We start from the raw sequence: 23,771 nt of genomic DNA, 5'->3' as shown, positions 1-23,771 counted from the left end.
CTCTCTTCCTCACTCTCTAAATAAATAAAATCTGAAATGAATGCATCTAATAGCAGGTTAGGTGAAGCAGAAGATCGAATCCCTGATTTAGAGGATGAGAAACAGTAGGTTACCAAGCAGAACACCAAAAAGAAAAGAGAACTTTAAAACCTGAGGAAAATCTAAGGGACGTCTGGGTCAAGATCAGGTTTAACAACATCCATATCGAGTGAGCGAAGGATAGAGAACCCGTTTGAAGAAACAGTGGCAGAAAACTTCTCTAACCTGGGGAAGGAAAAGTCCCTCAAGCTCAGCAGTCAAGATAGTGCCAAAGAGGCCCACTGCAGGGCACCTCGTAATGAAAATGGCGAAGGTTAAACACAAAAAGAATCCTAAAATCTGTAAGAGAGTCAGTTAGTTACCTATAGGGGGGCTCCCATAGGACTGTCAGCTGATTTCTCAACAGGAGCACTTCCAGCCAAAACAGACTGGCATGAAATATTAAAAGTGGTGAAAAGCAAGGACCTACAACCAACACTCTCCAGCTAGGATATCATTTAAAATTGAAGGTGCAGTAAAGAACTTCCCAGACAAAAGGGGAAAAAAACCCAAAACACAAAAACTACCTAAAGCAGTTCATTACCACAAAATGAGCATTGCAAGAAATGGTAAAGGGAATGCTTTAAGAAGAAGAATAAGATGAAATATATAGAGAAGAACATAGGTATGAAGAATAAAATGTTGGTAAGTAAGTACCTACCAATAATCACCTTAAATACAAATGGATTAAATGCTCCAACCAAAAGACATAAGATCACTGAATGGATAAAATAACATGACCCACATGTGTGCTGTCTACAGGAGACTCACCTCAGAACAAAAGATACACACAGACTGAAAATGAAGGGGTGGAAAAATATTACATGCAATTAGAGACCAAAAAATCGACCAGGGTAGTGATACTTGTGTCAGACAAAACAGACTTCAAAACAAAGGCCCTGCCAAGAGTCAAAGGTTACTACATAATACTAAAGGGATCTGTCCAACCAGAGGATTTAACCCTTATAAACATATATGCACCCAACACAGAAGCACCTAAATATGTAAAGAGAATCCTGGTGGACATCAAGGAGAGATTGACAGTAATACAGTCATAGTTGGAGATTTTAACACCCATTGACAGAAAGTCAACAAGGAAACAGTGGCCTTAAAGAACACCATAGATCATATGGATTTTTAATTGTTTAGGGAAGGGTGTTTTTTTTTTTTTGAGGGGAAGGGAGGGAGAAAGAGAGGGAGAGAAAAATTAATGCATGAAAGAAACAGTGATCGTTTGACTCTTGCACTCCACCAACTGGACACCTGGCCTGCACCCCAGGCATGTGTCCTGACTGAGAATTCAACCAGCAACACTTCAGTGTCCAGGACAACAACCCACCCGTCGAGCAACACCAGTCAGGGCTAAATCAGATGTTTAATTGACATCTTCAGAGCCTTTCATCCCGAAGCAGCAGACTGTGCATTGTTTGTGTTCCAGTGCACATGGAACATTCTCAGGGTTGACCATGTCTTCGGACATAAAACAAGTCCCAGTAAATTTAGGAATATTAAAATAACATCAAGCATTTTCTCTAACCATGATGCTATGGAACTAGAAATCAGTCACAAGAAAGACACTGGAAAAACACACAAAAACATGGGGGCTAAATAACATGTTACTAGACAATGAGTGGGTTAACAGTAAGATCAAGGAACAAATCAAAAGATACCTTGAAACAAATGCAAATGAGGACACAAAACCCCAAAATCTATGGGACACAGCAAAAACAATTCTGGGAGAAGGAAGTTCAGAGCATTAAGAAAAATCTCTAATAAACAATCTAACCATACACCCCAAAGAACTAGAAAAAGAACAGCAAAGCCCAGAGTAAATAGAAGGGAGGAAATAATAAAGATCAGAGTGGAAATAAATGACATAGAGACTAATGAAAAAAAATACAAAAGATCAGTGAAACCAAGAACTGGTTCTTTGAGAAAGTAAACAAGATTGATGAACCTTTAACCAGACTCATAAAAAAAAGGAGAATATAAATAAATAAAATCAGAAGTGACAGAGAAGTAACTGACATCACAGAAATACAAAGGATTGTAAGAAAATACTATGAACAACTTTACGCCAATAAATTGGACAACCTGAATAAAATGGATAAATTCCTAGGAACATACAATCTTCTAAAACCGAATCAGGAAGAATCAGAGGATGTGAACAGACCAATTACAACTAGTGAAATTGAAGCAGTAATATGTTCATTGCAGCATTATTTATAACAGCCAAGGTTTGAAACATCCCAAGTGCCCATCAGTAGATGAGTAGATTTTTTAAAAAAGCAGATTTTTTTAAAAGCATTTTTTAAAAATGTACACAGTCCACTGTGTACATTTACACAATGGAATTCTCTTGGCCCGTTAAAAGAAAAAGAAAGATTATCTTTTATGACAGTATGGGTGAACCTGGAAATTATTATGCTGAGTGAAATGAGCCAGTCTGAGAAGACAAATACCACATGATCTTACTTATTGGTGGAGTCTAATGAACAAAGTAGAAATATGCATGGATACAGGGAACAGACAGCTGTCGCTGGGGAGGGAGGTTTGGGGACTGGATGGATGAAGGTGAAGGGATTAAGCAAAAAAACACCAAAAAACCCCACAAGGAGATAGAGTGGCAACAGAGTGGTGATAGCCAGAGGGAAAGGGGGTAGGTGGATGTGGGCAAAGGGGTGGGAAATGAGGACGGAAAGAGGCCTTGCTCAGGCCAGTGGACACAGTGCAGGGTACAGATGGTGTTTCCTTGAGTTGTGACCTTGAAGCCTGTATGGCTTTGCAAACCAACAGTACCCCAATAATTCCAATTAAAAATAAATACAGAGATTTAAGGGCACATAATAACTTCCTTCCAAGATACAGGTATAGGTAGATACACTTTGCACAACCAAAAGAAGGACACGACAAATTAAAAAAAAATAACCAAAACTGCCAGAAAATCAAACTGTACGGAAGTCCAACAACCAAGGGGTTAAAGAAAAAACATTCAGCCAGACCGGCAGGAGGTACAGAGACAGGCAGCTGGGTGGAGAAGACTTACCACGAGGTGGCAGCTGGTGGAGCAGGCAGTCCTACATTTGGGGGCAGATACACCAGGAGGAACAACTGGGGAGCGAGACAGACTGCGCAACCCAGAGTTTCAGCGCGGGGAAATATAACCTCAGAATCTCTGACTGAAAACACCTGTGGGGGTTGAGGCAGCAGGGGAAACTCCCAGCCTCACAGGAGAGATCACTGGAGAGACCCACAGGGTTCTAGAACATATACAAATCCGTCCACCTGGGAGTCAGCACCAGAAGGGCCCAACTTGCTTATGTATAGTGACAGAGGTGACTGAAAACCGGCCCAGAGCTGAGCAAGCCGCGCTGTTCCCTCTGACCCCTCCCCACATACAGCGTCAGAACTCTGCAAGGTGGGTTGCCCCACCCTCGTGAACACCTAAGGCTCCACCCCTTACTATATAACAGGTGTGCTGAGACAAAAAATATGGCCCCCAAAAAAGAACAGATCAAAGCTCTAGAAAAAAAATACAACTAAGTGATGAAGAGATAGCCAATCTATCAGATGTGTGGTTCAGAACACTGGTAATCAGGCCCTGGCTGGTGTGACTCAGTGGATTGAGTGATGGCTTGCAGACCACAGGGTTGCTTGTTCGATTCCCAGTCAGGGCACATGCCCAGGTTGCTGGCCAGGTCCCCAAAAGGGGGTGTGTGAGAGGTAACCACACACTGATGTTTTTCTCCCTTTCTGTCTCCCTCCCATACCCTCTGTCTAAAAAATAAAAAAATAAAAAATAAAAAACACTGGTAACCAGGATGCTCACAGAAATGGTTGACTTTGGTCACAAAATGGAGGAAAAAGTGAAGACGATGAGAAGTGAAATAAAATGTACAGGGATCCAACAGTGAAGGGAAGGGAACCGGGACTCAAATCAACAGTTTGGAGCAGAAGGAAGAAATAAATATTCAACCAGAAAAGAATGAAAGATCAAGAACTCAAAAAGACAAGGAGAGGCTTAGCAACCTCCAGGACAACTTTAAACGTTTCAACGTCCAAATCAGGGGTGCCAGAAGGAGAAGAAGAACAAGAAATTGAAAACTTACTTGAAAGCATAATGGAGAACTTCTCTAACGAGGCAAAGGAAATAGATTTCCAGGAAGTCCAGGAAGCTCAGAAAGTCTCAAAAATGCTGGACCCAAGGGAGCACACATCAAGGCGCATCATAATTACATTAGCCAAGATTAAATTTAAGGAGAGAATCTTAAAAGCAGCAAGAGGAAAGGAGAGTTACCTGCAAAGGAGTTCCTTAAGACTGTCGGCTGACTTCTCATAAGAAGTCTTACAGGCAAGAAGATGCTGGAAAGAAGGACCAACCTCAGGAAAGACAAGGGCCTACTTCCAGCACAGCTGTCATTTAGAATAGAAGGACAGATAAAGTGCTTCCCAGAGAAGGTCAGGTTAAAGGAGTTAGCTCCTTTATCGTCACCACGCTCATACCATATGAAGTGTGAGAGGAACTTATGCTAAGAAAAAGAAATAAAAATACAGTAAAATGACAGCAAACAACTGTCAACAGCCGAACCTAACAAAACAGAAACAAAAATAAAAATGAACTAAGCAAACAACTAGAACAGGAATGGAATCACAGAAATGGAGATCACATGGAGGGTCATCAGTGGGAAGGAGGAGAAGGGAGAATAGAGAAAAGATACAGGAAATAAGAGGCATAAATGGTTGGTACCAAATAGACGGGGAAGTTCAGAGTAGTGTAGGGCATGGAGAAGCTGTAGAATTTATATGTACGACCCATGGACAAGAACTAAGGGGGGGGATGATAGTGGGAGGCGGGTGCTGGGTGGAGGGGACTAAAGGGGAGAAATGGGACAACTGTCATAGCATAATCAATAACATCTTTTAAAAAAATTAAGGAATGACTTTTAAGTGCCTTCAAAAGCAAAAATTTAATGTGTGACTGAAAACGTGAATATGTGATTATAGATTGCACAGCTTTGAGATTCTTTTGGTACACAGGACAACCTCTTCGTGCGCATCCCACACTGGTTCAGGGGCCGGACCTGTGGTGGGGCCAGGGGTGTTGCCGAAGATGGAGACTTCCTCCGGAAGATGTCTGTCTCCCCCGAGCCTTTACGGATGCCTGTGCAATAGCCTTCAGCAGTCGCACGAAATGCAGTTGCGAGATGGCGTTTGGATATTTTCGTGTCTCTATACTCTATAGGAGATTTGTACTCTATAATCTCCCACCTTAGTGAAATACGCCAAGTCTGCTGTTGGCGTGAGATTAATAGGCCATGGCCTGTGCAGACTTTCAAATGTTAATTAGGAACTCACTGTTCGTGATCTCTTAAACATGAATGAATAAGTGCTCTAAGTGAAAAGGAACTCGCTGATTACACAAGTTTTTAAACACGTATCAATGGTTTTTACAGGAGAACTATGCCGTTTTTGGGTCAGGACTGGAGGTCTCCTGGGTGGACCTGGATGAAAACGGAGGACGGCTGGAAGAGGTGTGAGTCCTGGAGCATGGAGCTTGCACGCGAGACAGACCAGCGTGACCTCAGTCACAGCATGTGAGTCGTAGTGAAGCAGAGCTGCTCACAGAGGGGTCTGCTTGGTGTTTACGGGCCCACCTGTCTCTCGGGTGGCTGCCCCGCTCTGTGACCTGGGTTCTGGCTGAGACTTTGCTCACACAGGCTGCTGTGAGGAGCGAAGTTGTGTAGCTCACGTCTGGGCTGGCGGGGAGCCTGGTGGCCACCCTTAGATGCAGCATTTGTTACTGAGCAAGGTCTCGCTGCCCCGTGCTCCCAGAGGCCCACACTGTGGCACCAGCGTTTGAGAAAAGAAAAGGCTTTTCTTGTGAAGTCTCTCTGCAAGGAGAGCTGAGGAGAGACTCACATGTGTCTCCCTGATTCAGGGTCCAGGGCAAGTTTTTTGCTGTTGTTGGTTTGTTTGCTTTAGAGAGAGGAAAAGGGAGGGAGGAAGAGATGGAGAGAGGTTGATGCGACACAGAAGCAGCAATGGGCCACCCTTCGCACACACCCCGGGGGTGAACCCGCAACCCAGGCCTGTGCCCGACCGACCGGGTCTAACGGATAGACCAAAGGCCTGAACCTAACCAACTGAGCCACACAGGCTGGGGCTCAAACTTAATTCCTTAAAGACTTTTTTGTGGTGTAACATATGATTTGTCCCAGAAAATGTTCCATGTGCACTGGAAAAGAGTGAGCATGCTCTTGCTTTTGTGTGGAAACTGCTGTTTCCATCTGGCCTGTCATGGCGTTTGAGGCTGATGCTTACTCAGCACTGTGTCGGGGGCGTGGCACACCACTAGTACCCAAGGTCATATTGTCACGCTAATTGTTTTCCAAGGAGTTTATAGTATAATGTAATCTCCTGTTTTAACAAAGCATTTAAAGTCGGAAACTGCCTTGGTTGAACATATCAGAACCCTTGGGACACTCTACAACATGTTCAGCTGTTTCTAGCAAAGCATTCTCAGAAAAACCAGGATCTTAGGTTTCTCGAAACAAAGAAGAAAAAGGAATTAGACATTAGCTGTGTAGTGTCAAACTGCAATGCATTGCTTTGAAAAATAACTGCTGCTTTCTGAATTTAACGTGATTTTTATTTCGCTCTCCTGAATTGCAAACCAAATATTTATGATTGTTTTTTAAAAAGAAAAGCCAAATGAAGATCTCCCTGTAAAGACATTTAAATAGCCTGTATCTTTATTTCAGAATCCTGAACAGTGAAGACAAAGACGTATTCACTAATGAAGAGCATGGGTGTGCATCCAAAAAGAGGAAAAAGGGCCATTTTAGGAAGGACGGCAGCGCTCAGTGTAAGCTCATTTCATTAATAATCTCATGCTGTTTACGTGAATGTGTTGGCGGCTTGGAGCTGTGGGAGCGCTCGGGAAAGACGGCGCAGACGGGTGGTGGCAGGCCCCGCCCAGCACCGCCCACAGACCCCGCGGCACGCTTGTCACAGCTCCTCCGCTGTCTTAGTGAGATTCGCAAACACAGAAGACAGCAACCCACAGAAGAATCCGCGTGTCGGAATGCCCGAACGGGGTCACGGTCATTTCTCTCCCACGCGGGGAAGCCGAGGCTGAGGCGTCTTGACTTTGGACGTTCGTGCAGGAAATGCTGGTGGTGGGAGGAGGACACAGACACCGTCGGAGGTGGGCCCCGGGTGGGACGCGGGGCTGGAGGCTGCCCCCGCCCTCCACGTGCGAGGCCTGGCCCTGCACCGGGGCCCCACCGTGAGGCAGGGGACATGCTCTCCTGTCCGCAGTCGGGGGGGGGGGGGGGGGGGGGCTGGTGGGGACTAGTCATCGTGGTCCTTGAATTCCATGAAAACAATTGATTTAAATTGAATACAGTATAAAGGCAATGAGGGAAGAATAGACCTTTTTATAAGCTACCTAATGTATGAAGAACTGTATCTTTATAATGATGTGTTATGATATCACTGCAGTCGTCATTAAGGTAATTTTCTTCTAAGTTACCAAGAGCCGGTGCCGTCCAGAGTCATTTTCCAGGCACAGATGCGCTCCAGACCTGCTAAACGGACGTTAGGGGACAGAGCCGTTGCTTCCCATTAACCAAGTGGAAGCATCTCCCGTCTACACCTCAGACACTTTTGCTGACATGCGCAGCTATTTTAAGTTCCTGGAAACTTCATTTTGAAATGATTCCCCAGATTTTAGAAACAAAGTTAATTTTTATTCCAGGTTTTTATCGTGAAAAATGGATCTATGTCCATAAAGACAGCACAAGAGAAGTAAGTATCACGATGCACGCAAGTGTCTCTGTGTTGTTTCTGCTGGCTGTGTGATGTCACGTTAAATAGTCTCTTCCACAACATCATGGCTGTGGTTCACACTCTCACAGAAGAAGGCACCAGGGTCTTGGAAACAGTCACTCTCTCTCGTGTGTGTGCGCGTGTGTGTGCGTATCCATGTGCACACGTGTGTGGTCGTGCCCCCAGGACAGGCCTGAGACCACAGCACAAATGTGGTCCTGGGCAGCGTGCCGTGGCCTCCGCCCCATCCCCAGCAGCTGTCAGAGCCCCTCCTGTGGAGGGGGGAGCCCTGTGTGACACCCTCATTAACACCCCGAGTAGCTAACGTGACCTTCGGCAGCGCCTGTGTGCACCTTTCTCCTCTCGGTCGAGTTGGAGAAGCTTCTCTGGGAGCCCCGCTGCAGCCCCACGGATCTCCTGTTGCTCTGCCTGGTCTCCAGGGAGCGGCGCCCTTGCTGTTGCCATTGGAGATGCTCAGCATCCGCCTTCTTTTGTAGCAACCAGGGGAAATGATTGAGGGAGTGGCTGGGGAGTGTGTGTCCGGGCAGCATGCACTTGTTAAGTGTTCCAGACGTGCTCCCGATGGTGAACGCAGCCCAGCTTCCCAGACGCTCACGGATCAGATTCTGAGACAACACTCGCTTGCCCTGTGCAGTGACAGTTGACGTTGTCACGTGCATGTGAAACACCTCCAACCCTTCGTACAGTCGATAGCACCCTTAGAAGAATGTTGGCAGAACCTGACATAGTTTGAGCTTGAGACTTTTCAATACTTCAGCCTCTCTGTGTTGCCACGCCGGTTACAGAAAAGACTGCGGCTCAGACCTGCACCAGCAACAGAGTAGAACTCCCCGTGAGTCTGGGGTCTTATGTGGCCCGAGGGGCAGGGTGTGGCCAGGGCCAGGGAACGAGCAGGATGTGGCCCGAGAGCTGGCACGTGTCACTCTGCAGCATCAGGCTGTCTGTCTTCTCAGCAGGTCAGGACAGGTATCTCTGCTGCCCGTCCCCGTGGCTGACCGTGGCTGACCGTGGCCGACGGCGGCTGCCGCAGCCTCCAAGTGCCCTCCTGTGTGGTTCCAGGCCCCCACGTGGTGAGCAAGCCTGTGCTGTTCAAACGTGCGATTTCCCCTTGCACTGAGTCACCTTTAACTCCCCCAAAGGAAGAGGCTCTTGTGAGGGGGCGGCTGCCTGGGAAGCAGTCACTCCACCAGCAGGGGGAGGTCCGTGCATTGAGAGGGCACCACAGCAGAGATGGCGGCTCGGATGGGTTTCAGATTCTTTGTCTAATCGACCTTTGCTCCCCTCCCCGCCCCCAGGAAAGTGCATATGTGTTGTTGGTGTGTGCGCACGTTGGGACTGGTCCTGGGACTTGGAACGAAGTGCTGTACCCTCCCCAGGCGCCTGTAGTCTGAGCCCCAGGTGTCTCCTGCCACACCTGCTGTTCTCCGTGGTCCCTCCCCACGTGGTCCGTCCCCATGACTCTGAATTGAACATCTCTCTCTGTGTTCTTTGTGTTTCAAAGACTGCAGGTTAGGTGTACAGGGATGCCTGAAGCCTAATGCACAAACCAGTCCGTACAACCATCCAGAACACAGGGTCCTCATTAAAGGAGGACGTGTAAAGCAGGAGAGCTGTGTCTCATTCTGTTTTCAGTCCTCACCTGAGGATGTGTGTGCTGACTTGAGAGGGGGAGGGAGGGCAGGAGGGAGAGGGGGAAGCGTGGATCAGTGGCCTCATGTGTGTGCCCTGACCAGGGGTTGAACCCGCAGCCTTCTGGTGCGTGAGACGATGCTCCAGCCGGCCAGGGCAGTGTCCTTTTTCTTAAAAAGAGGGACTCAGGTTTCCTCTGTGCCCATGGGTCTTGTTGCCTGCGTCCTGGGGTCAGGTGCTGGGCAGGCCCAGCTCCCCTAGTCACACCCCACGGTGATGGGCGGACCCCAGGCCTGCAGGCCTGTGTGACCCCCACAGAGGAGTCGTGCCCTCTGCACAGGTGTCGATAGTGGACACTGTCCACAGTGGAGAGCACCGGATCGTGTGTCTGCAGTGTGCCTTGGGGAGGAGTCCTCCTCCATTGAGGTTTCAGGCTTAAATTGCCATCCACCATGTGTGTCCCAGCAGAAGAAACTGAAGTCCGTGATAAACACACCCTCGTAGTTCAGTGCAAGGCGGTGCGAGGAGGCCGCCGTGTCCTGTCTGGGTGATCGGAACGACTCGGGATTGGCACCGGCATGGCTTCACACTGCTCTCGCTAAGTAGGGACTCAGTCACAACCCCAACCAGCGTCCTTGGCCAGAATTTACAGCCACGTTGCGCAGACTCAGCCCCGTCCCAGGAGCGAGTGCTGATGGGAGCCTGTTTTCCAGCGGCACGGCTACTGCACACTGGGGGAGGCCTTCACCCGCCTGGACTTCTGCAGCGCTGTGCAGGACGTCCGCCGGTTCAGCTACGTGGTCAGAGTGAGTATTCGGTGCCTTTGGCTCCTGCATGGAGCTGCGCTCGTTGGCTGTGTGCAAGGGGGCGCCAGGAGTGGGTTCGGGAGAGAGCAGACTCGGTGCTGCTCAGGGGGTGGGCCTCCGTGGGCTTGGGACAGGTGGGGGAGGGGAGTTGGGGGGAGGGGGCCGGGTGGGCAAACCCCATGTGCAAGAGGTGACGGGTCGCGGACATCTCCCCACGGGGCTGCCTGGTGGTCGCCTGAGTGTTCTGCTTCACAGGCACGGTGGCCTAGCGGAAAATAGGAAATCCATAGAAAATAGAACTCAGAAAGCCTGCTGTGTTCCTGATCTTTTCAGAAGAAATCTGCCTCTTGCTCTGCATGCGAGAGGGGGCTCATGTCTGTGCTCCTGCTCCTGCAGACGCCCTCCCTGCTGTGCCGGGCCAAGGGCAGGTGCCTCCGGCTGCGGGGGCTGGCGGGGGCTGGCGGGGCTTTCGGGGACTCGGGTATGAGGACAAGCTCCTAGGCGTAGGGACCCTTCAGCCTGAGGGGTCTGAGCTGTGTGCCTCAGTCTCAGTTTGGGCATCGCACTGGTGCGTTCGGGGGCTCCTTTGGCACCGGGTGGCCGCCGGTGTCCCCGACTGTCCCCGAGCCACCTGGTGACTCCCGTCTGCAGCCCTGTGTTACTGAGAAGCCTTCTTCCCGACGTCTCTTTAAAAGGAAATGCTTCCCTTGGCCTCACTTTGGACAGCACTGGTGAGACCCATCGCAGGTGTTTGGGGCTGGTGGTTCTCTGGCACAGGAAGTCCGGGGGGCATGTCAGGAACGGCAGAGTGTGGCATGCACCCAGTGTTTGTGTTCGCTGAGACTCCAGAGGGGTCGTGGGGAGGCGCTCTGCCCGGTGAAGAGCACGCCGTCCTATCTGGGCTCAGTACCCCTTCCCTTCTGGCCTTCCCGCCCGCGCCTGGGGCTGTCAGTCCCACGAATGGAGGTCGGCTTCCTCTGGGACCCTGGCCTGTTCTGGACGCACCTCCAGCCTCAGCAGCTACAGTTTCATTTGGCTGAGGTCGCCTCTGGTTTCACGATCTCGTTGTCAGAGTTTGGCCTGCTGACTTCTACTTCTCTGAGGTGAAAGTTTACTTTGTGGCCCTTTTGCGGTTGGTGTTTATGAATGTTCTGTTGACAGGAGGACCCTGCAGACCCTCTGAAGGATGTAATTTTTTTGGATAATCTATGACGCAGGTGTGGTTTAGTTCTATTATTTGGAACTATTATTTAGTTGTTCCACACTCTTCTTCTGAATTTTCTCTTTTAAAGATTTTATTTATTTATTTATTTATTTATTTCTAGAGGGGAAGGGAGAGAGAGAGAGAGGGAGAGAAACGTCAGTGTATGGTTGCCTCTCACGCGCCCCCTACTGGGGACCTGGCCTGCAACCCAGGCATGTGCCCTGACTGAGAATCAAACCAGCGACCCTTTGGTTTGCAGGTTGGCACTCAGTCCACTAGTCACACCAGCTGGGGCGCACATTCTTCTTTAGAATTTTCAAAATTAAAAAGATATATAAAAATCTCCTACAATATTTGTATTTTAACTCTTTGTTATTCAGTTTCTCAGAGGTCATGCTCTATATATCCAGCTGATAGATGCTGATGTCTGGTTATGACTCTGTACAATGTTTGTCTTTTGTCCTTTTATCTTCATTTCCATTCTAACCTGCAATGTACCTTCTCACCTGCTGCCATAGCCCCTGTGGTTCCTGGGTTTGTGCCCTGCCGCGGTGCCATCTGCGGTGGGGCCTGCGCCCTGCGGCCCCCAGAGAGCCAGCTGAGACGCCCGCCAGCCCTGCCTTCTGCTGGGGCCCAGCCCCTCTGGGGAGGATTGTGTGGGTCGTGATGTCAGAAAACTAGCTGTGCTGACGATGGAAGGACCACTGGTCCCCACCCCGAAGGGCCAGCTGTTGGAGCAGCCGATCCCAGACTGGGCTTGGTGATGCTTTTCACTTGGAAATTACAAGGACCCCAGCGAGGTCCTGGCTTTGTGAGATATAGCTGTTAGGTCCACCACATGGGAGCTGAACCACTTTAAAAATATTTCCGTTTATTTAAAAATAAAGGTGGTGTTTTCCACCTTTGTGAATCTCCCTGATGTCTGGTGCAGTGGAAGGCCCCTGGGTCCTCACGTCCGGGACATGTCACCGTGCCCTGCAGGTGCGGGTGGGACCTGTGTGGGGGTCACCTCTGTCCCAGGGACCCCGAGGAGGCAGGTCTGACCCCAAGGACTGCCACAGCCTCAGCCCCTGGCTGTCTGCTGACATGCAGATGGGGCTGTGGAACGGCCCTTCTCCCCTCCTCTCTGAGGAGTGCCTGTGGCTGGGCGGTGAGGCTCTCGGGGTCTGTTCCCGAGGCCCAATGTGGCTGCAGACTCGCCTTGGTCGCATCTCAGTCCAGCCCTCGTCAGCAGTGGTGTGGGCTCTGCGCCTCGTTGCCTGAAATCTTTGTCATTGGTTCCAAGTGCAGGTGGGAGAGACGGGGTATCACTCAGCACTGTGACGATGGTCAGACGAGGAAGACATTTAAGAACGCGTAGGTGGTGAGGAGGATTGAGTAGGATCGGGTCTGGTCCTGTGTGTGGGGCAGGGTCTCCTCCGTGCCCTCCGAGGCGCTGGGGCTGTGCGTGCGCTGCCACGTGGGGCAGGCGCTCTTCCCATACACATGTTAGACGCTGAAGAGAGACCGCTTCCCAGAGACCATAGGGGACTGTCATGTTCACAGTGTGACTTTGGGCACTCTCCAGCCCGTGCGTCTCCGTGAGTGTGAGATGCGCCTCCTCTTCTGCTCTGGAGATTGGCACAGGCAGCGAGACAAGGGGAAGGGGAGGGAGGGGACAGAACCAGCTGGTTCTGAAGTGTGTGTGAGGCAAGAGTGGGCGGAATCGTCAGGAGACCTTCGAGGACGTGTTCACAGGCTCAGGGCAGGTCAGGCGACAGCAGCAGCCACATGTGTGGCTCAGGGGGAGGCCGGGGGCGGGGGCTGGGGACAGGAGGTCACAGCTCTAGGCAGGTGGCAGAGGTGGGTGGTGGGATGGGCCGTGTTGAGGGAACCAGCCCTCCCTGCTGAGGGCGGGACAGCACTGGGCCAGGAGCCTGGAAAGCCCGTCTCCCCTCCCGAGCCTCCTGGGGGCTCAGATACGGGTGAGGGCAAAGAGCAATGATGGGCGCAGGGACCTGTACCCATGCGGGGGGCAGACTCGCCCCAAGTGGAGCCTGCAGACCTGGGGAGGTAGCAACGGCGGCGGGGGCAGGGCTGGGAGCAGACAGACAGTGTGAGCACCAGAGGACAGAGGACAGCGCAGGAGTTGACAGGGGCAGGAGGGAAGGAGCCCTGGATGGCAGGTGCTTCCGAAACTGAGGAGGGGACTGAGGAATGGTGGTTTTGAGTTTTAAAGGTCAGAACAGAAGCGACAGGTTAAGTAAAGCACAGATGGAGTGAGCAGAGCCCTGGGACAGGTCAGAGGTCAGGCTGAGAGCCTGAGTCTCACAGAGTGTGCAGGCCACGCCCCAGACACGCAGGCCACGCCCTCAGCAAGCCACCGAGGGAGCAGACTCAGGGCAGAGGCTCCAGGTGGGGCAACGGGGCCTCTCTGGAGGAGAGGAGGGGAGGCCCAGGGGCTTGCCTGCCTAGGGCTGCCTGGTGCGGGGTCGAGGGTTGCGCTCGCTAGGGTCCGGTTCCCTGTGAGGGAGACTCAGGCGCAGCTTTCCCCTCTTTCTTTGAAGCTTTTACAGCTCATCGCGAAATCCCAGTTGACGTCGCTGAGTGGCGTGGCACAGAAGAACTACTTCAACGTTTTGGATAAAATCGTTCAAAAGGGTAAGAGGGGGACTGATGTTTCTCACCACCCCAACCTCACTGAGGTGGCGCAAGGGGGCTGCTGGCCCGGGTGCAGAGGAGAAGTCTGCCGGGTCACGATGAGCAGTGCGCTGCCGTTTGGACACAACCGGAAAGGCCAGTGAGCCAGGCACACGTCCCTTGGCCAGAGGACATTTCCCTGATCAGCAGGGTGGCGGCTCGTTTGTGCTGGCCTCAGATAAACCCCAAATTTTCTTTTTAATTCACTGTTCACATTGGTTAATCCGTGGCTAACCAATGGAACTGCAGATTGCCCAGCACGGGTGTGCGCAGGTAGGTGAGTTTGTGAGTGTGTACGGCCGCTGGAACATCGGCTCTTTCTGATGAAGGGACAAGCCTGACAGGTTTAAGTCCGAGTTGGAGACTTGGCCCAAGGTGCCCTGTCAGGAAACATTTTCAACTTTTAGTCAGTGCATTGGTGGTGCTTGGAGCGTGCCAGTTTGGGGCTGCAGCGAAGTCAGATCATTGTCTCGGTTGTGGTAAAGTGTACGTGATATAAAATTAAATTTTTCCCATTTTTAAGCTTGTGGTTCAGTGGCATTCAGCACATTCACGCAGTTGTGTAACCACCACCGTCTGTCCCTAGAACTTCCGGTCTTCCCATCCTGCCCCCTGCCCCCGAGCTGCTCGCCCAGCCCGTCCGCAGCCCTGGGCCCCCCACTTGCTGCTCTCTGTGGTCTGGCGACTATGGGGACCTTGCGCAGTGAGGGTCACACAGTGCCCGTCCCCCTGTGCCTGGCCAGCCTCACTGAGCACCAGGTCTTCAGGGCTCCCCGTGCCACAGCACGGCAGGGCTGTGTCCCCGTCTCAGGCAGAGAGAGACTGCCACGTGAGTGGGACACGCTGTGTGTGTGATGCCCAGCGGGTGGCGGCACCCACCCACAGCTGTGCTCTGCCCCTCCCAGTGCTCGAGGACCACCAGAACCCACGCCTCATCAGAGGCCTGCTGCAGGACCTGAGCTCCGCCCTGGGCACCCTGCTCAGGGGGGTCGGCAAGTCCGTGCTGGTCGGCAGCATTGGTGTCTGGGCCTGCCGGCTGGAGACAGTCCTCGCCTGGCAGCGGCAGCTGCAGGACCTTCAGATGACGCAGGTACGACCCTGCACAGAGGCCGTGACGGCTCCCCAGCTCTGCGAGCCAGTCATGTCTTTACCCTTCCGTGGTGTTGTTTCGAGGTGGGTTAAGACCAAAGACTCTTCAGTGTAGTTGCTCCAGGAAAGAGCTGCCTCTGGGTGATGAGGGAGTAAACGTACTTACTTTTAGAAACATTGGGTGTTTCCGGCTCAAGTGACGTACGGCAAGCGCAGGCGTGGTGCTCCGCACCCCTCGAGCCTCCCGCTGCCCTCTACTCTACGGGGACCACACAACCAATCCACTCCTCGTATGTGTCCCTCACCCAGGGACCCGAGGGCCAGGGAGTCTGGAGAAGAGACACCAGACAGAAGCCACCTGTCCTCAGGCTTACAGGTTCTGCCCAGCTGGAGGCGCTGCCCCTCGGGGGGGCTTGTGTTGGGGTGGCAGGTACTGAAGGTCCGGTTGGGGGTGGGGCCATAGCTGGGTGGGACCATGGGGATGTCTGCTTCTGGGGACAGTGAGGGACGAGGTGTGAGTCCAGGTGGGGCCTCCTGTCCCCAGCACACTTGGGCCCCTTGGACGTGGCCCTCAGACGAGCCACCTCAGCCTCCCCGAGGGACGGACACATTTGCTCGCTCACCGACTCTCTTGAGGGAGGGTGTGCTCTGTGCTTGAAGTTATGAAATCCCAGTGATTCAAGCGCCAAGGCACCTCAGGGACAGATAAGCTGAGACTTGGGACTTGAGCTGACCCAGGTGGACACTGCAGGGGACGGCAGCGCAGCACATGACCTGACTGCCACCTCCGTGGCCTGCAGTGTCCTGTGCAGCTGGTAGGTTCAGGTGTGGCCACCTGGTGAATGTGTCTTGCTCATGTGGATGGTCAAGGAGGAACTGTCACCACAAAGCAATCTCGTCCACTCTGGCTTCTCCATTTTCCGCTGTCCCTGTGTGACTGTGCATCCCGGGCCGCTTCGAGGACGAGGACTCTGCAGGGCCACCGGGTGGGGGAGTGGCAGCTGTGTTTCAGTGCCACCGCCGGCCTTGCTAGGCCCTCAGTGCCTAGTGGCTGAAGGCACCGTGTGCCCTGCTCCCTGTCCCAGGTGAACCACGGCCTCACGCTCAGTGACCTGCCACTGCACACGCTGAATGACATCCTGTACCGGCTCTCGGACGGCTGGGACATCGTCACCCTGGGCCAGGTGACGCCGGCACTGTCCGCGCTCAGCGAGGATGGACGGCTGTGGAGGAAGCTCTGCCAGTACCACTTTGCTGAGAAGCAGGTGAGTGCGGGGGGCCTCACCTGTGGCCACAGGGGCAGCTCACAGTGTCGGGAGCGGCCAGACCTTTACAGGAAGTGCCGTGGTTTCCCTTCGGCGGCCTGCACGCAGAGTTGCTCTTCCTTAGAAACAGCCACGACTCTAGAGCACCCCAGGTGACAGGGTGCAACAGGGTGAGCTTTCTGTCCTGGGGGTCTGTCACCTCCGGCAGCCGTGGTCTCAGGGACAGTGGAGCTGCCACCCTGGGTCAGAGCCCACACTGCCCTCTGATCCTCTGGGGGGGGGGGGCAGTGAGGATGGGGCAGCAGTTGGTCACATTCTCAGAGACAGGTTCGGCTGAGCACCTTGAAGTGGTGGAGACTTGTGAGTGCCATCCCCTCGGGCGGGCAGGATGACGGAGGGTTCCTGAGAAGCCCTGGGTCCCGTGGGTGACACACTGTGGTGCGTGGGGTCTGTGCGCAGAAGCCTGTGTGCAGGGGAGTGTGGTGAGCTTGGGGACGTGGGGGCCAGCGCAGCCACCAGGCCTGGGAGGCCATGCTGCCCCGGCCATGTGCCTGGCAGCTGGAGAAGCTCTGGGACAGGCGAGGCCCCATGTGCGGGTCACACTTCGCAGAGTGAAGGCCGGACCCTCTCCAGAGGAAACCTGGTGGCTCGCACTGGACCCCGAGGGCTGTGAGGTGCTGAGGAAGGGCAGAAGCCCCCCTACTCTGGGGGGCCCCCCACGGGTCCTTCCATTCACATGCACTGTCCAAGTGCTCACATAGGCCTGCACTCGCCTGGCTGCCTGCGTGTCGGCACTGTCATTGCGGCACCCAAGCCCATGTGCCATGGTTCCCAGCTATTTTCAGAGAGGGAACTCCCACCCATGAACTTGGGACTGAGGCCCCTGCCCCCCATCCACTTCTGTCCTGGATGCTTGCTGCAGCCGTAGTTGTGGCTGCTGTCCTGCCGCGTGACGTCCCCAGTGCCACTCACGCTGCAGCTCGGGCCAGCAGGCCGTCCTCCTGAGCCCACTCGTTGTGTGGGCATTCGCTGCATGCCTCCTGGCTGCAGACCTGGGCGTGGCTGCTCTGGGCCAGACAGTGACTGTGTCCGTGCTTCTGAGGAGCCGCCAGACCGTCTGCTGTCCCCCCAGTGTGTGCGCGGGGCATTCTGCCTCCTCCTCGTCACCTGTTAGCACTAGTGACAGTCACGCCGTCCTCATGTGCTTGAGGCGGTGTCTCTTCCAGGGAACCAGGAAGAGATGGAACGGGGATGCTGAGCATCTCGGGCCATTTGTGGGTTTTCGCAGAAAGGTCTTTCATGCTCTTCACCCGTTTTTTCACTGGGTTTTCATCGCTCAGCTGTCTTCTCTGCATGTCCTAGACACAAGTCCCTTGTCAGGGAGGGGAGGTGCGTAACATGCCATTTTTTACAGTTGCTTTTCAGCGAGAGCTGACGTACAGCGTTGTATTAGTTTTGGTGTACAGCGTGGTTGACTTACTAACATGGCTTTAACTTAGTAACACATCGCAGGCATCATTCTGGGTCTGAGTATTTCAATCTGCTCAATGGCCTCGCCGTATTTCTAGTACGGACCTGCCCTTGATTCGGTCAGTCCCGTATGGGGTTAATCGCAGGAAGTTTAATTCCAGTAAGTCAAAGTTTCGTGCACTAGCTGCCTTTGTAAGTAGCTTTGCTGCTGGTGCTGCGCAGCAAAACCCTGGGCTGACGCTGATCAGGACACGTGTGTGTCCAGTTCTGCAGACACTTGATCCTCTCGGAAAAAGGCCACGTTGAGTGGAAGCTGATGTACTTCGCGCTGCAGAGGTGCTACCCGACGCGAGAGCAGTACGGGGACACCTTGCACTTCTGCCGGCACTGCAGCATCCTCTTCTGGAAGGTAGTGGGGGGGGCGGCGGGGGCTTCGGGACGCGGGGCAGCCGGTCACTCCTCTGTGTTTTGGCTGCAGTGCTCAGCACTGGGAACTTCTGTGACACGAGGAAGGTGACGGTGGGTGGGGGGTGGGACCAGGCATGGGGCGGCCGCCTGGGCTCGTGGACGCAGGACTGCCCTGTGGTTGGGGGGCGCATCCCCAGGGCAGGTCTGGCTGGGGCCCTCGGGCCACGTGCTGGCAGCTGTCCTGGGAGCCCTCGGTCTGAGGAAGAGGGAGACCCCAGACTTGGCCTTTGCCCCCAGCAACCCTGGCCACCAGCAGTTGCCCTCAGGGTCAGCTCAGCCCACAGCGCCGGCACCCAGGGCCCCAGGCTCCCAGGCTTTCAAGGGGAAGATGTGCCTTCTCACGGGTTTGGTGAAACTTATTTCTACTCTCCTGGCTTATCCACAAGTCTGACCCTTCTGTGAAAAATCTGAACTTAGAAACTTGATCTCTGGCAGTTTCCGTGTCCAGAGAACACGAGGAACCCTTCTTCCCAAGACTTTCCTGGTCTTCATTTTACTGCCCACAGCCCAGGCTGCCCTGAGACACACAGGTTGCCCCACCCAGAGGTTGGCTCCTACAGCCCCCTCTGCAGTAAACCCCAGTTTTCTCACCCTTGACTTCGTGTCAACTAGGATGCTGTCTATGCTTCGTCTCAAGCCTGACCGTGACCCTGGGTGACCTTGGTGGGAGCCGATGGCACCTTGAGGGCCGCTGAGCCTGGCCCAAGGGTGTCTCGCCAGTCCACCTGCCCTGGTGCCTCGGGCTTATGCCTGTAAACATCCCACTTGTCTGTCGAGTGACATATCATTTAACAATGAGGACGCATGAGAAATGTCACTAGGTGGCCTTGTCCCTGTGGACATCACAGAGGCGTTCACACAACCCTGACGGTGCAGCTGCCTGCCTGGGCAGCCGGGTCCAGCTCAGGGGACGGGCGGCGGGCACTCCTGCCCACATGACATGGCAGGTGGGTGGCGGTCGTTTTGCAACAAGCAAGAGTGACAGAAGCACACGCACAGCCTGTCACCGTCAGCGCCGCATCCCCACGGCGCCCCACCTGAGCCAGGGTTCCAGCTCCATGGTCACCGGTGAGACCGCAACAGCCTGTGACTGAGTTTCCTAAAAACACATCCCACCTGCTCTCTGTGTCCACCCCACATGGAAAGGCCAGTTCTGCTTCCCTCTTTCTAGTGAGCCCTGGGGGACGGGAGCCACTGCAGCCTCGTCACCGTCCCTCAAGTTGCCTAGAGGGACCGTGACGTGTGTCTGGGTCTGAAGCCTGTCTTCTCGTCTTGGGTCTTTGGGGCACTTGCCGGGGTCTGGGGTGCTCTTGGCAATAACGGCTTTGCTGAGTGTTGCCTGACAGTTCCAGTTCTCTTAAACAGTGCATCAGACTGGCGCCTTCTAATCTCTCCCCTTCCCTCCCTCGCTCCCCTTCCAGCCTGCCTTCGCCCCCGAGGACTGCCGCCTCGCTTTGCTGCTCAAGGTACCTTGCACTTCTCCACCCTGCCCTGCTCGAGGTGGACCCTGCAGCCACCTGGCCCTGCCTGGGCCGCCGTCCCCTCGGGCAGCAGCCTCAGTGGCTTGACGGGGGTTGGTGGCCAGACTGTGAGGGTCTCGCTTACTTTAGCCGTCACCAAAGTGTTCTGGTGAAATGCCTCAGAGCCCTGCACCTGAGCAGAGGCTCAGCCTCAGGGAAGCTCTAAACGTGTCCGGTGGCGTTCCCTTCGGTGGCAGCACGTAGCCTCTGGGGCAGCCCTGTCCTGGCCGTGGCCACCCAGAGAATGTGCTTGCCTCACCAGGCCTCTAACTCCCACTGGTTCAGGTTTTGGGTGCCGCGTTCTCTGAAGTTCATCAGTCTTCTCATGCAAAACCTCTTTCCTGTTAAGCACGACCCTGGGCCATCCACTGCTGTGGGAGCGTGGGCGGTTCCGGGGCAGCACACCAGGATGCGGGCGGCAGGGACCCTGGGTGTCCCTTCCTCTGGGCAGGGCCAGCTGCTGGGGACCTGCTTCAGGCCACCTGTCCGCCCATCTGCTCCAGCAGAAATCTGCCAGGAAGTTTCTGTATAACCGTGTGCCACCTGTGACGTGGGGCCTGGGGACCGCTCACACAAACACCTGGTAGCTGACCTGTGTAACCCTCTCTCTCCACACCCGCAGGACTCAGGACACCCCTGCACGGCGGCCGACCCTGACAGCTGCTTCACACCCGTGTCGCCCCAGCACTTCATCGACCTGTTCAAGTTTTAGAGGCCACTGGCCCCGCACAGCAGCCAGTGGAGCCAGGAGGTGACCCTGTGACCGAGGGCACAGCAGGGGCAGGACAAGCTGCTCCCAGGCAGGGGACCCACGCAGATGCAACTTCTTTAAAAAGTCCCTTTCTTGTGAGCTCATGGTGATTTGCAGCTTTGCAGATGCATAAACGTGGTTTGGAGGATACCCTGGGTTTCCAGCTCCGCGTTCTCTGCCGAAGACACTAATGGCTGACTACGCACCTCCTCACTGTGTTTCGGCTTCTGGGTTTGGCAGTCACGGAGGCAGGGGCAGAACCATCGATCAGTGTAAATACCTTGTGCAGAATATTTATTTTTCTTAAGACATGTGTTAGCTGCACTGGTTTTGTCAGACAGCTCCTTCGTGAGTGCGGAACGAGCCCCATGAGACATTCCGTGTCTGCTCCGGTGTTCCGTGGCCGGGTTGTGTGTTGTGCAAGGCGGCCGTGACCGGCCAAGGCGCCGCCGTGGGGCCGAGCCCTCAGACAGAGGCCAGCGCCCTGGGTCCTGGGCAGCGAGGTGGAGGGGCCGGCGGTGGAGCGCGTGGAGCCGGGCAGCCCGAGGCTGGGGCCTTCCTGGACTGAGCCTGCTGTTGTGGACCCCAAGTCCTGCCTGCTGACCTAACTCCGTCAGTTTTGCATCTCGCCGGAAAAAGTGGAGATAGCGATTTTGGTATCGTTTATTTAAACCTTTCCAACCTTTAAAAGATTGTTTTATTTTTAAAATAACGCATGGCCATTTCAGAAAATTGGCCCAATGTGAAATCACCTGTCGTCTGGCTGCCCAAAGGGGACTGTCAGCCACAGAGCGGGGGCCTCACCGCTGACCGTCGGCGGGAGGAGGACGGAATCGCTCGCTGCCCATTTTCACCTCTGAACTTGCAGGCCAGAGGGCTCACGCAGACTCATTTCTGTTCCCTTCTTTTATTCTCTTCCTCCTAAGCGTGTTAACGTGTGTAGCTTTGTGTTTGTGGATGACAGTTCTGGGTTTTCAGGGCCCTAGTCCGGGCTGCACGAGCCCCACGGCCACGGCCACGCTCCCTCCCCCGGCTGCCGTGGCGCCCGCATGGCCCTGGAGTGAGGCCCTTGGTCAGTGGCGGCATCCTCACTGCCACCTTCCTCTCAGGACCTGTGACAGGCAGCACCGTGACGCATATGTGTGTGCCTGCCCGTGTCCTTAGTGACCGAGAGGAGGACGAGAGAGCAAGTTGTCCTCACAGGTGTTTCCAGGCTGCTCGTGAGAACAGAGACCGCCCTGACCTTCCTGGACGGCGAGGCGTGTGAGGCGACCCCCTTGCTGCCGCGTGCGCTGCTGCACCGGTGAGGGCTGGACTGTGAGGACTCGCGTCGCCTCCGTGTGTGTGCGGGCCACTGGGTCTCGTTTCGTACTTGCTAAATCCCCCACGTGTGTTCGTGCCTGTAGTACTTGTGGAGTTTTGGTACTTTTTGTATTCATTTTTTCTTTTTAAAAAATTCAATTACTGATTTTCAGAGAGAAAAAGAAACATGAACCTTGTGTTGGTTGATTCCTGTATGTTCCCCAGACGGGGATCAAACTCACAATCCTGGCACAGGGGGTGGACACTCTGAGCAGCTGAGCCACTCGGTTGGGGCGTATTCTAACATTTTCTGAAAGGATACTCACCTTGTGAGGTCACAGTTCTTGTCCCTAAATTAGGACATTGTGGCATCGGGAGAGAAATCGGGCCGCGTGCTCTGGTAGGAGCTGCAGGTGCACTCAGACCCAGGACCACAGGTGTGTGGGGGGTGAGACAAGGCAGGAGGGAGGTGAGCAGTGGAGCAGACGGAGTCACAGAAGACACAGACGGAAGATGGGGAACTACTCCCAGGAGGCCAGATGCCACGCAGGAGAGGGAAAGAAAGGGTCGTGGTGTTTGTCCTTTTTAAAATTGTTTTACTAAGTTTACTGGGGTGACACCGGTAATAAAGTTATGTAGGTTTCAGGGGCACAATTCTGTGCCACGGTGTCTGTACACTGTACTGTGTGCTCTCCGCGCCACGGCGCTGCTCATCCTCACCCAGTGTGCCACACTTCCTTCCGCACGGGCTGTGGGCTCCCGTGGGGCTCCCCTGAGATGGTTCTCCTGAGTTGGCTCTCTGGTTTTAGGGTCATTGTGGATGGTTCCCCGAGTGAGGGTGCCCTGGAGGGCCTGCCTCTGGGGTTTTCAGGAGCACCCGTGCGGAGAATTGGTGCCGATTCTCCTGTGAACATCTGGTGGAGCCCACGCTGGACGCGCAGTGAGCCTGACCCCTCCAGGGACCTCCTGTGGAGGGAGCCTGCAGGGTCTGTCCTCACTTAGCGCTGGGCTTGCTCCGCTGGCTGTGACGTCCTCAGGGTCTGAAGAGCCCTCCCTTGCAGGCTGTATTTCCGTTGCTCATCGTGCTTACCTGCTGGCCCGTCCCTGGACACTCGGACGTGCTTCTGTCTCCCGCCTCGTGTGACTGATGCTGCTGGACACGATTCCTCCCCTTCCTCCCATTCTCACCAGGAGGGGCTCCCTCCGCATCATTCTGCTCACGTGCATGGGGGGGGTGGCCGTGACCCCCCCAGAAGTGGGCGCTGCAGTCTCAGGGCTCCACAGAGCCACCCTTGCTTCCTCCACATGCACTCCCTTTATTCACCTGACATTTGCCTCAAACATGTTTATAATGACAGCTACTGGTCACATGCATTGCATGTATTTTTCATGTGTCATGATATACTACTCTTAATTTTTCTACCCCTTAAAAATGTGAAACCATTCGTACCTGGTGGGGCCTGCAGACACAGGGCTGGTGGGCTGCCATTTGCAAACACTGGGTTTGGCCTTCTCTGTATGTTTCACAGTGTCTCAAGTTAGGTGAACCTGCCTTTTTGTACTCACCCTGCTGTGTCATTGCGAAAGTAAAGTGTGTTCATTGTAAAGTTTTCTAAGCTAGTACACACAAAAAACTTAAATGCCACCCATATTTTGATA

General features: G+C 53.9%; 1 protein-coding gene across 4 annotated transcripts in view; it reads left to right on the top strand.

Annotated features, from left to right (window-relative positions):
- FBXO25 (F-box protein 25) overlaps positions 1-23,771 on the top strand; it is a 30,968-nt gene extending 7,197 nt beyond the window's left edge. The window contains exons 2-12 of one of the 4 annotated variants that reach the window (XR_005069025.1): positions 5,532-5,672; positions 6,840-6,943; positions 7,838-7,887; positions 10,272-10,364; positions 14,115-14,208; positions 15,153-15,337; positions 16,422-16,601; positions 18,337-18,480; positions 19,961-20,005; positions 20,682-22,113; positions 22,922-23,771. Coding sequence is in view for 3 of the 4 variants with exons in the window: in XM_037063388.1 (XP_036919283.1) it covers positions 5,539-5,672; positions 6,840-6,943; positions 7,838-7,887; positions 10,272-10,364; positions 14,115-14,208; positions 15,153-15,337; positions 16,422-16,601; positions 18,337-18,480; positions 19,961-20,005; positions 20,682-20,771 (1,119 nt within the window). In the remaining variant the exon portion in view is untranslated. Of the gene's footprint in view, positions 1-5,531; positions 5,673-6,839; positions 6,944-7,837; positions 7,888-10,271; positions 10,365-14,114; positions 14,209-15,152; positions 15,338-16,421; positions 16,602-18,336; positions 18,481-19,960; positions 20,006-20,681; positions 22,114-22,921 lie in introns of those variants that run through there. The other 3 variants (XM_037063389.1, XM_037063388.1, XM_037063390.1) reach the window with 3 other exon arrangements.

Source organism: Sturnira hondurensis, unplaced genomic scaffold (assembly GCF_014824575.4).
Source record: "Sturnira hondurensis isolate 20B ecotype Veracruz unplaced genomic scaffold, ASM1482457v3 Scaffold0014436, whole genome shotgun sequence".
NCBI lineage: Eukaryota > Metazoa > Chordata > Mammalia > Chiroptera > Phyllostomidae > Sturnira > Sturnira hondurensis.
Note: the sequence above shows the minus strand (reverse complement) of the source record. Positions and strands in the feature narration are given on the sequence as shown.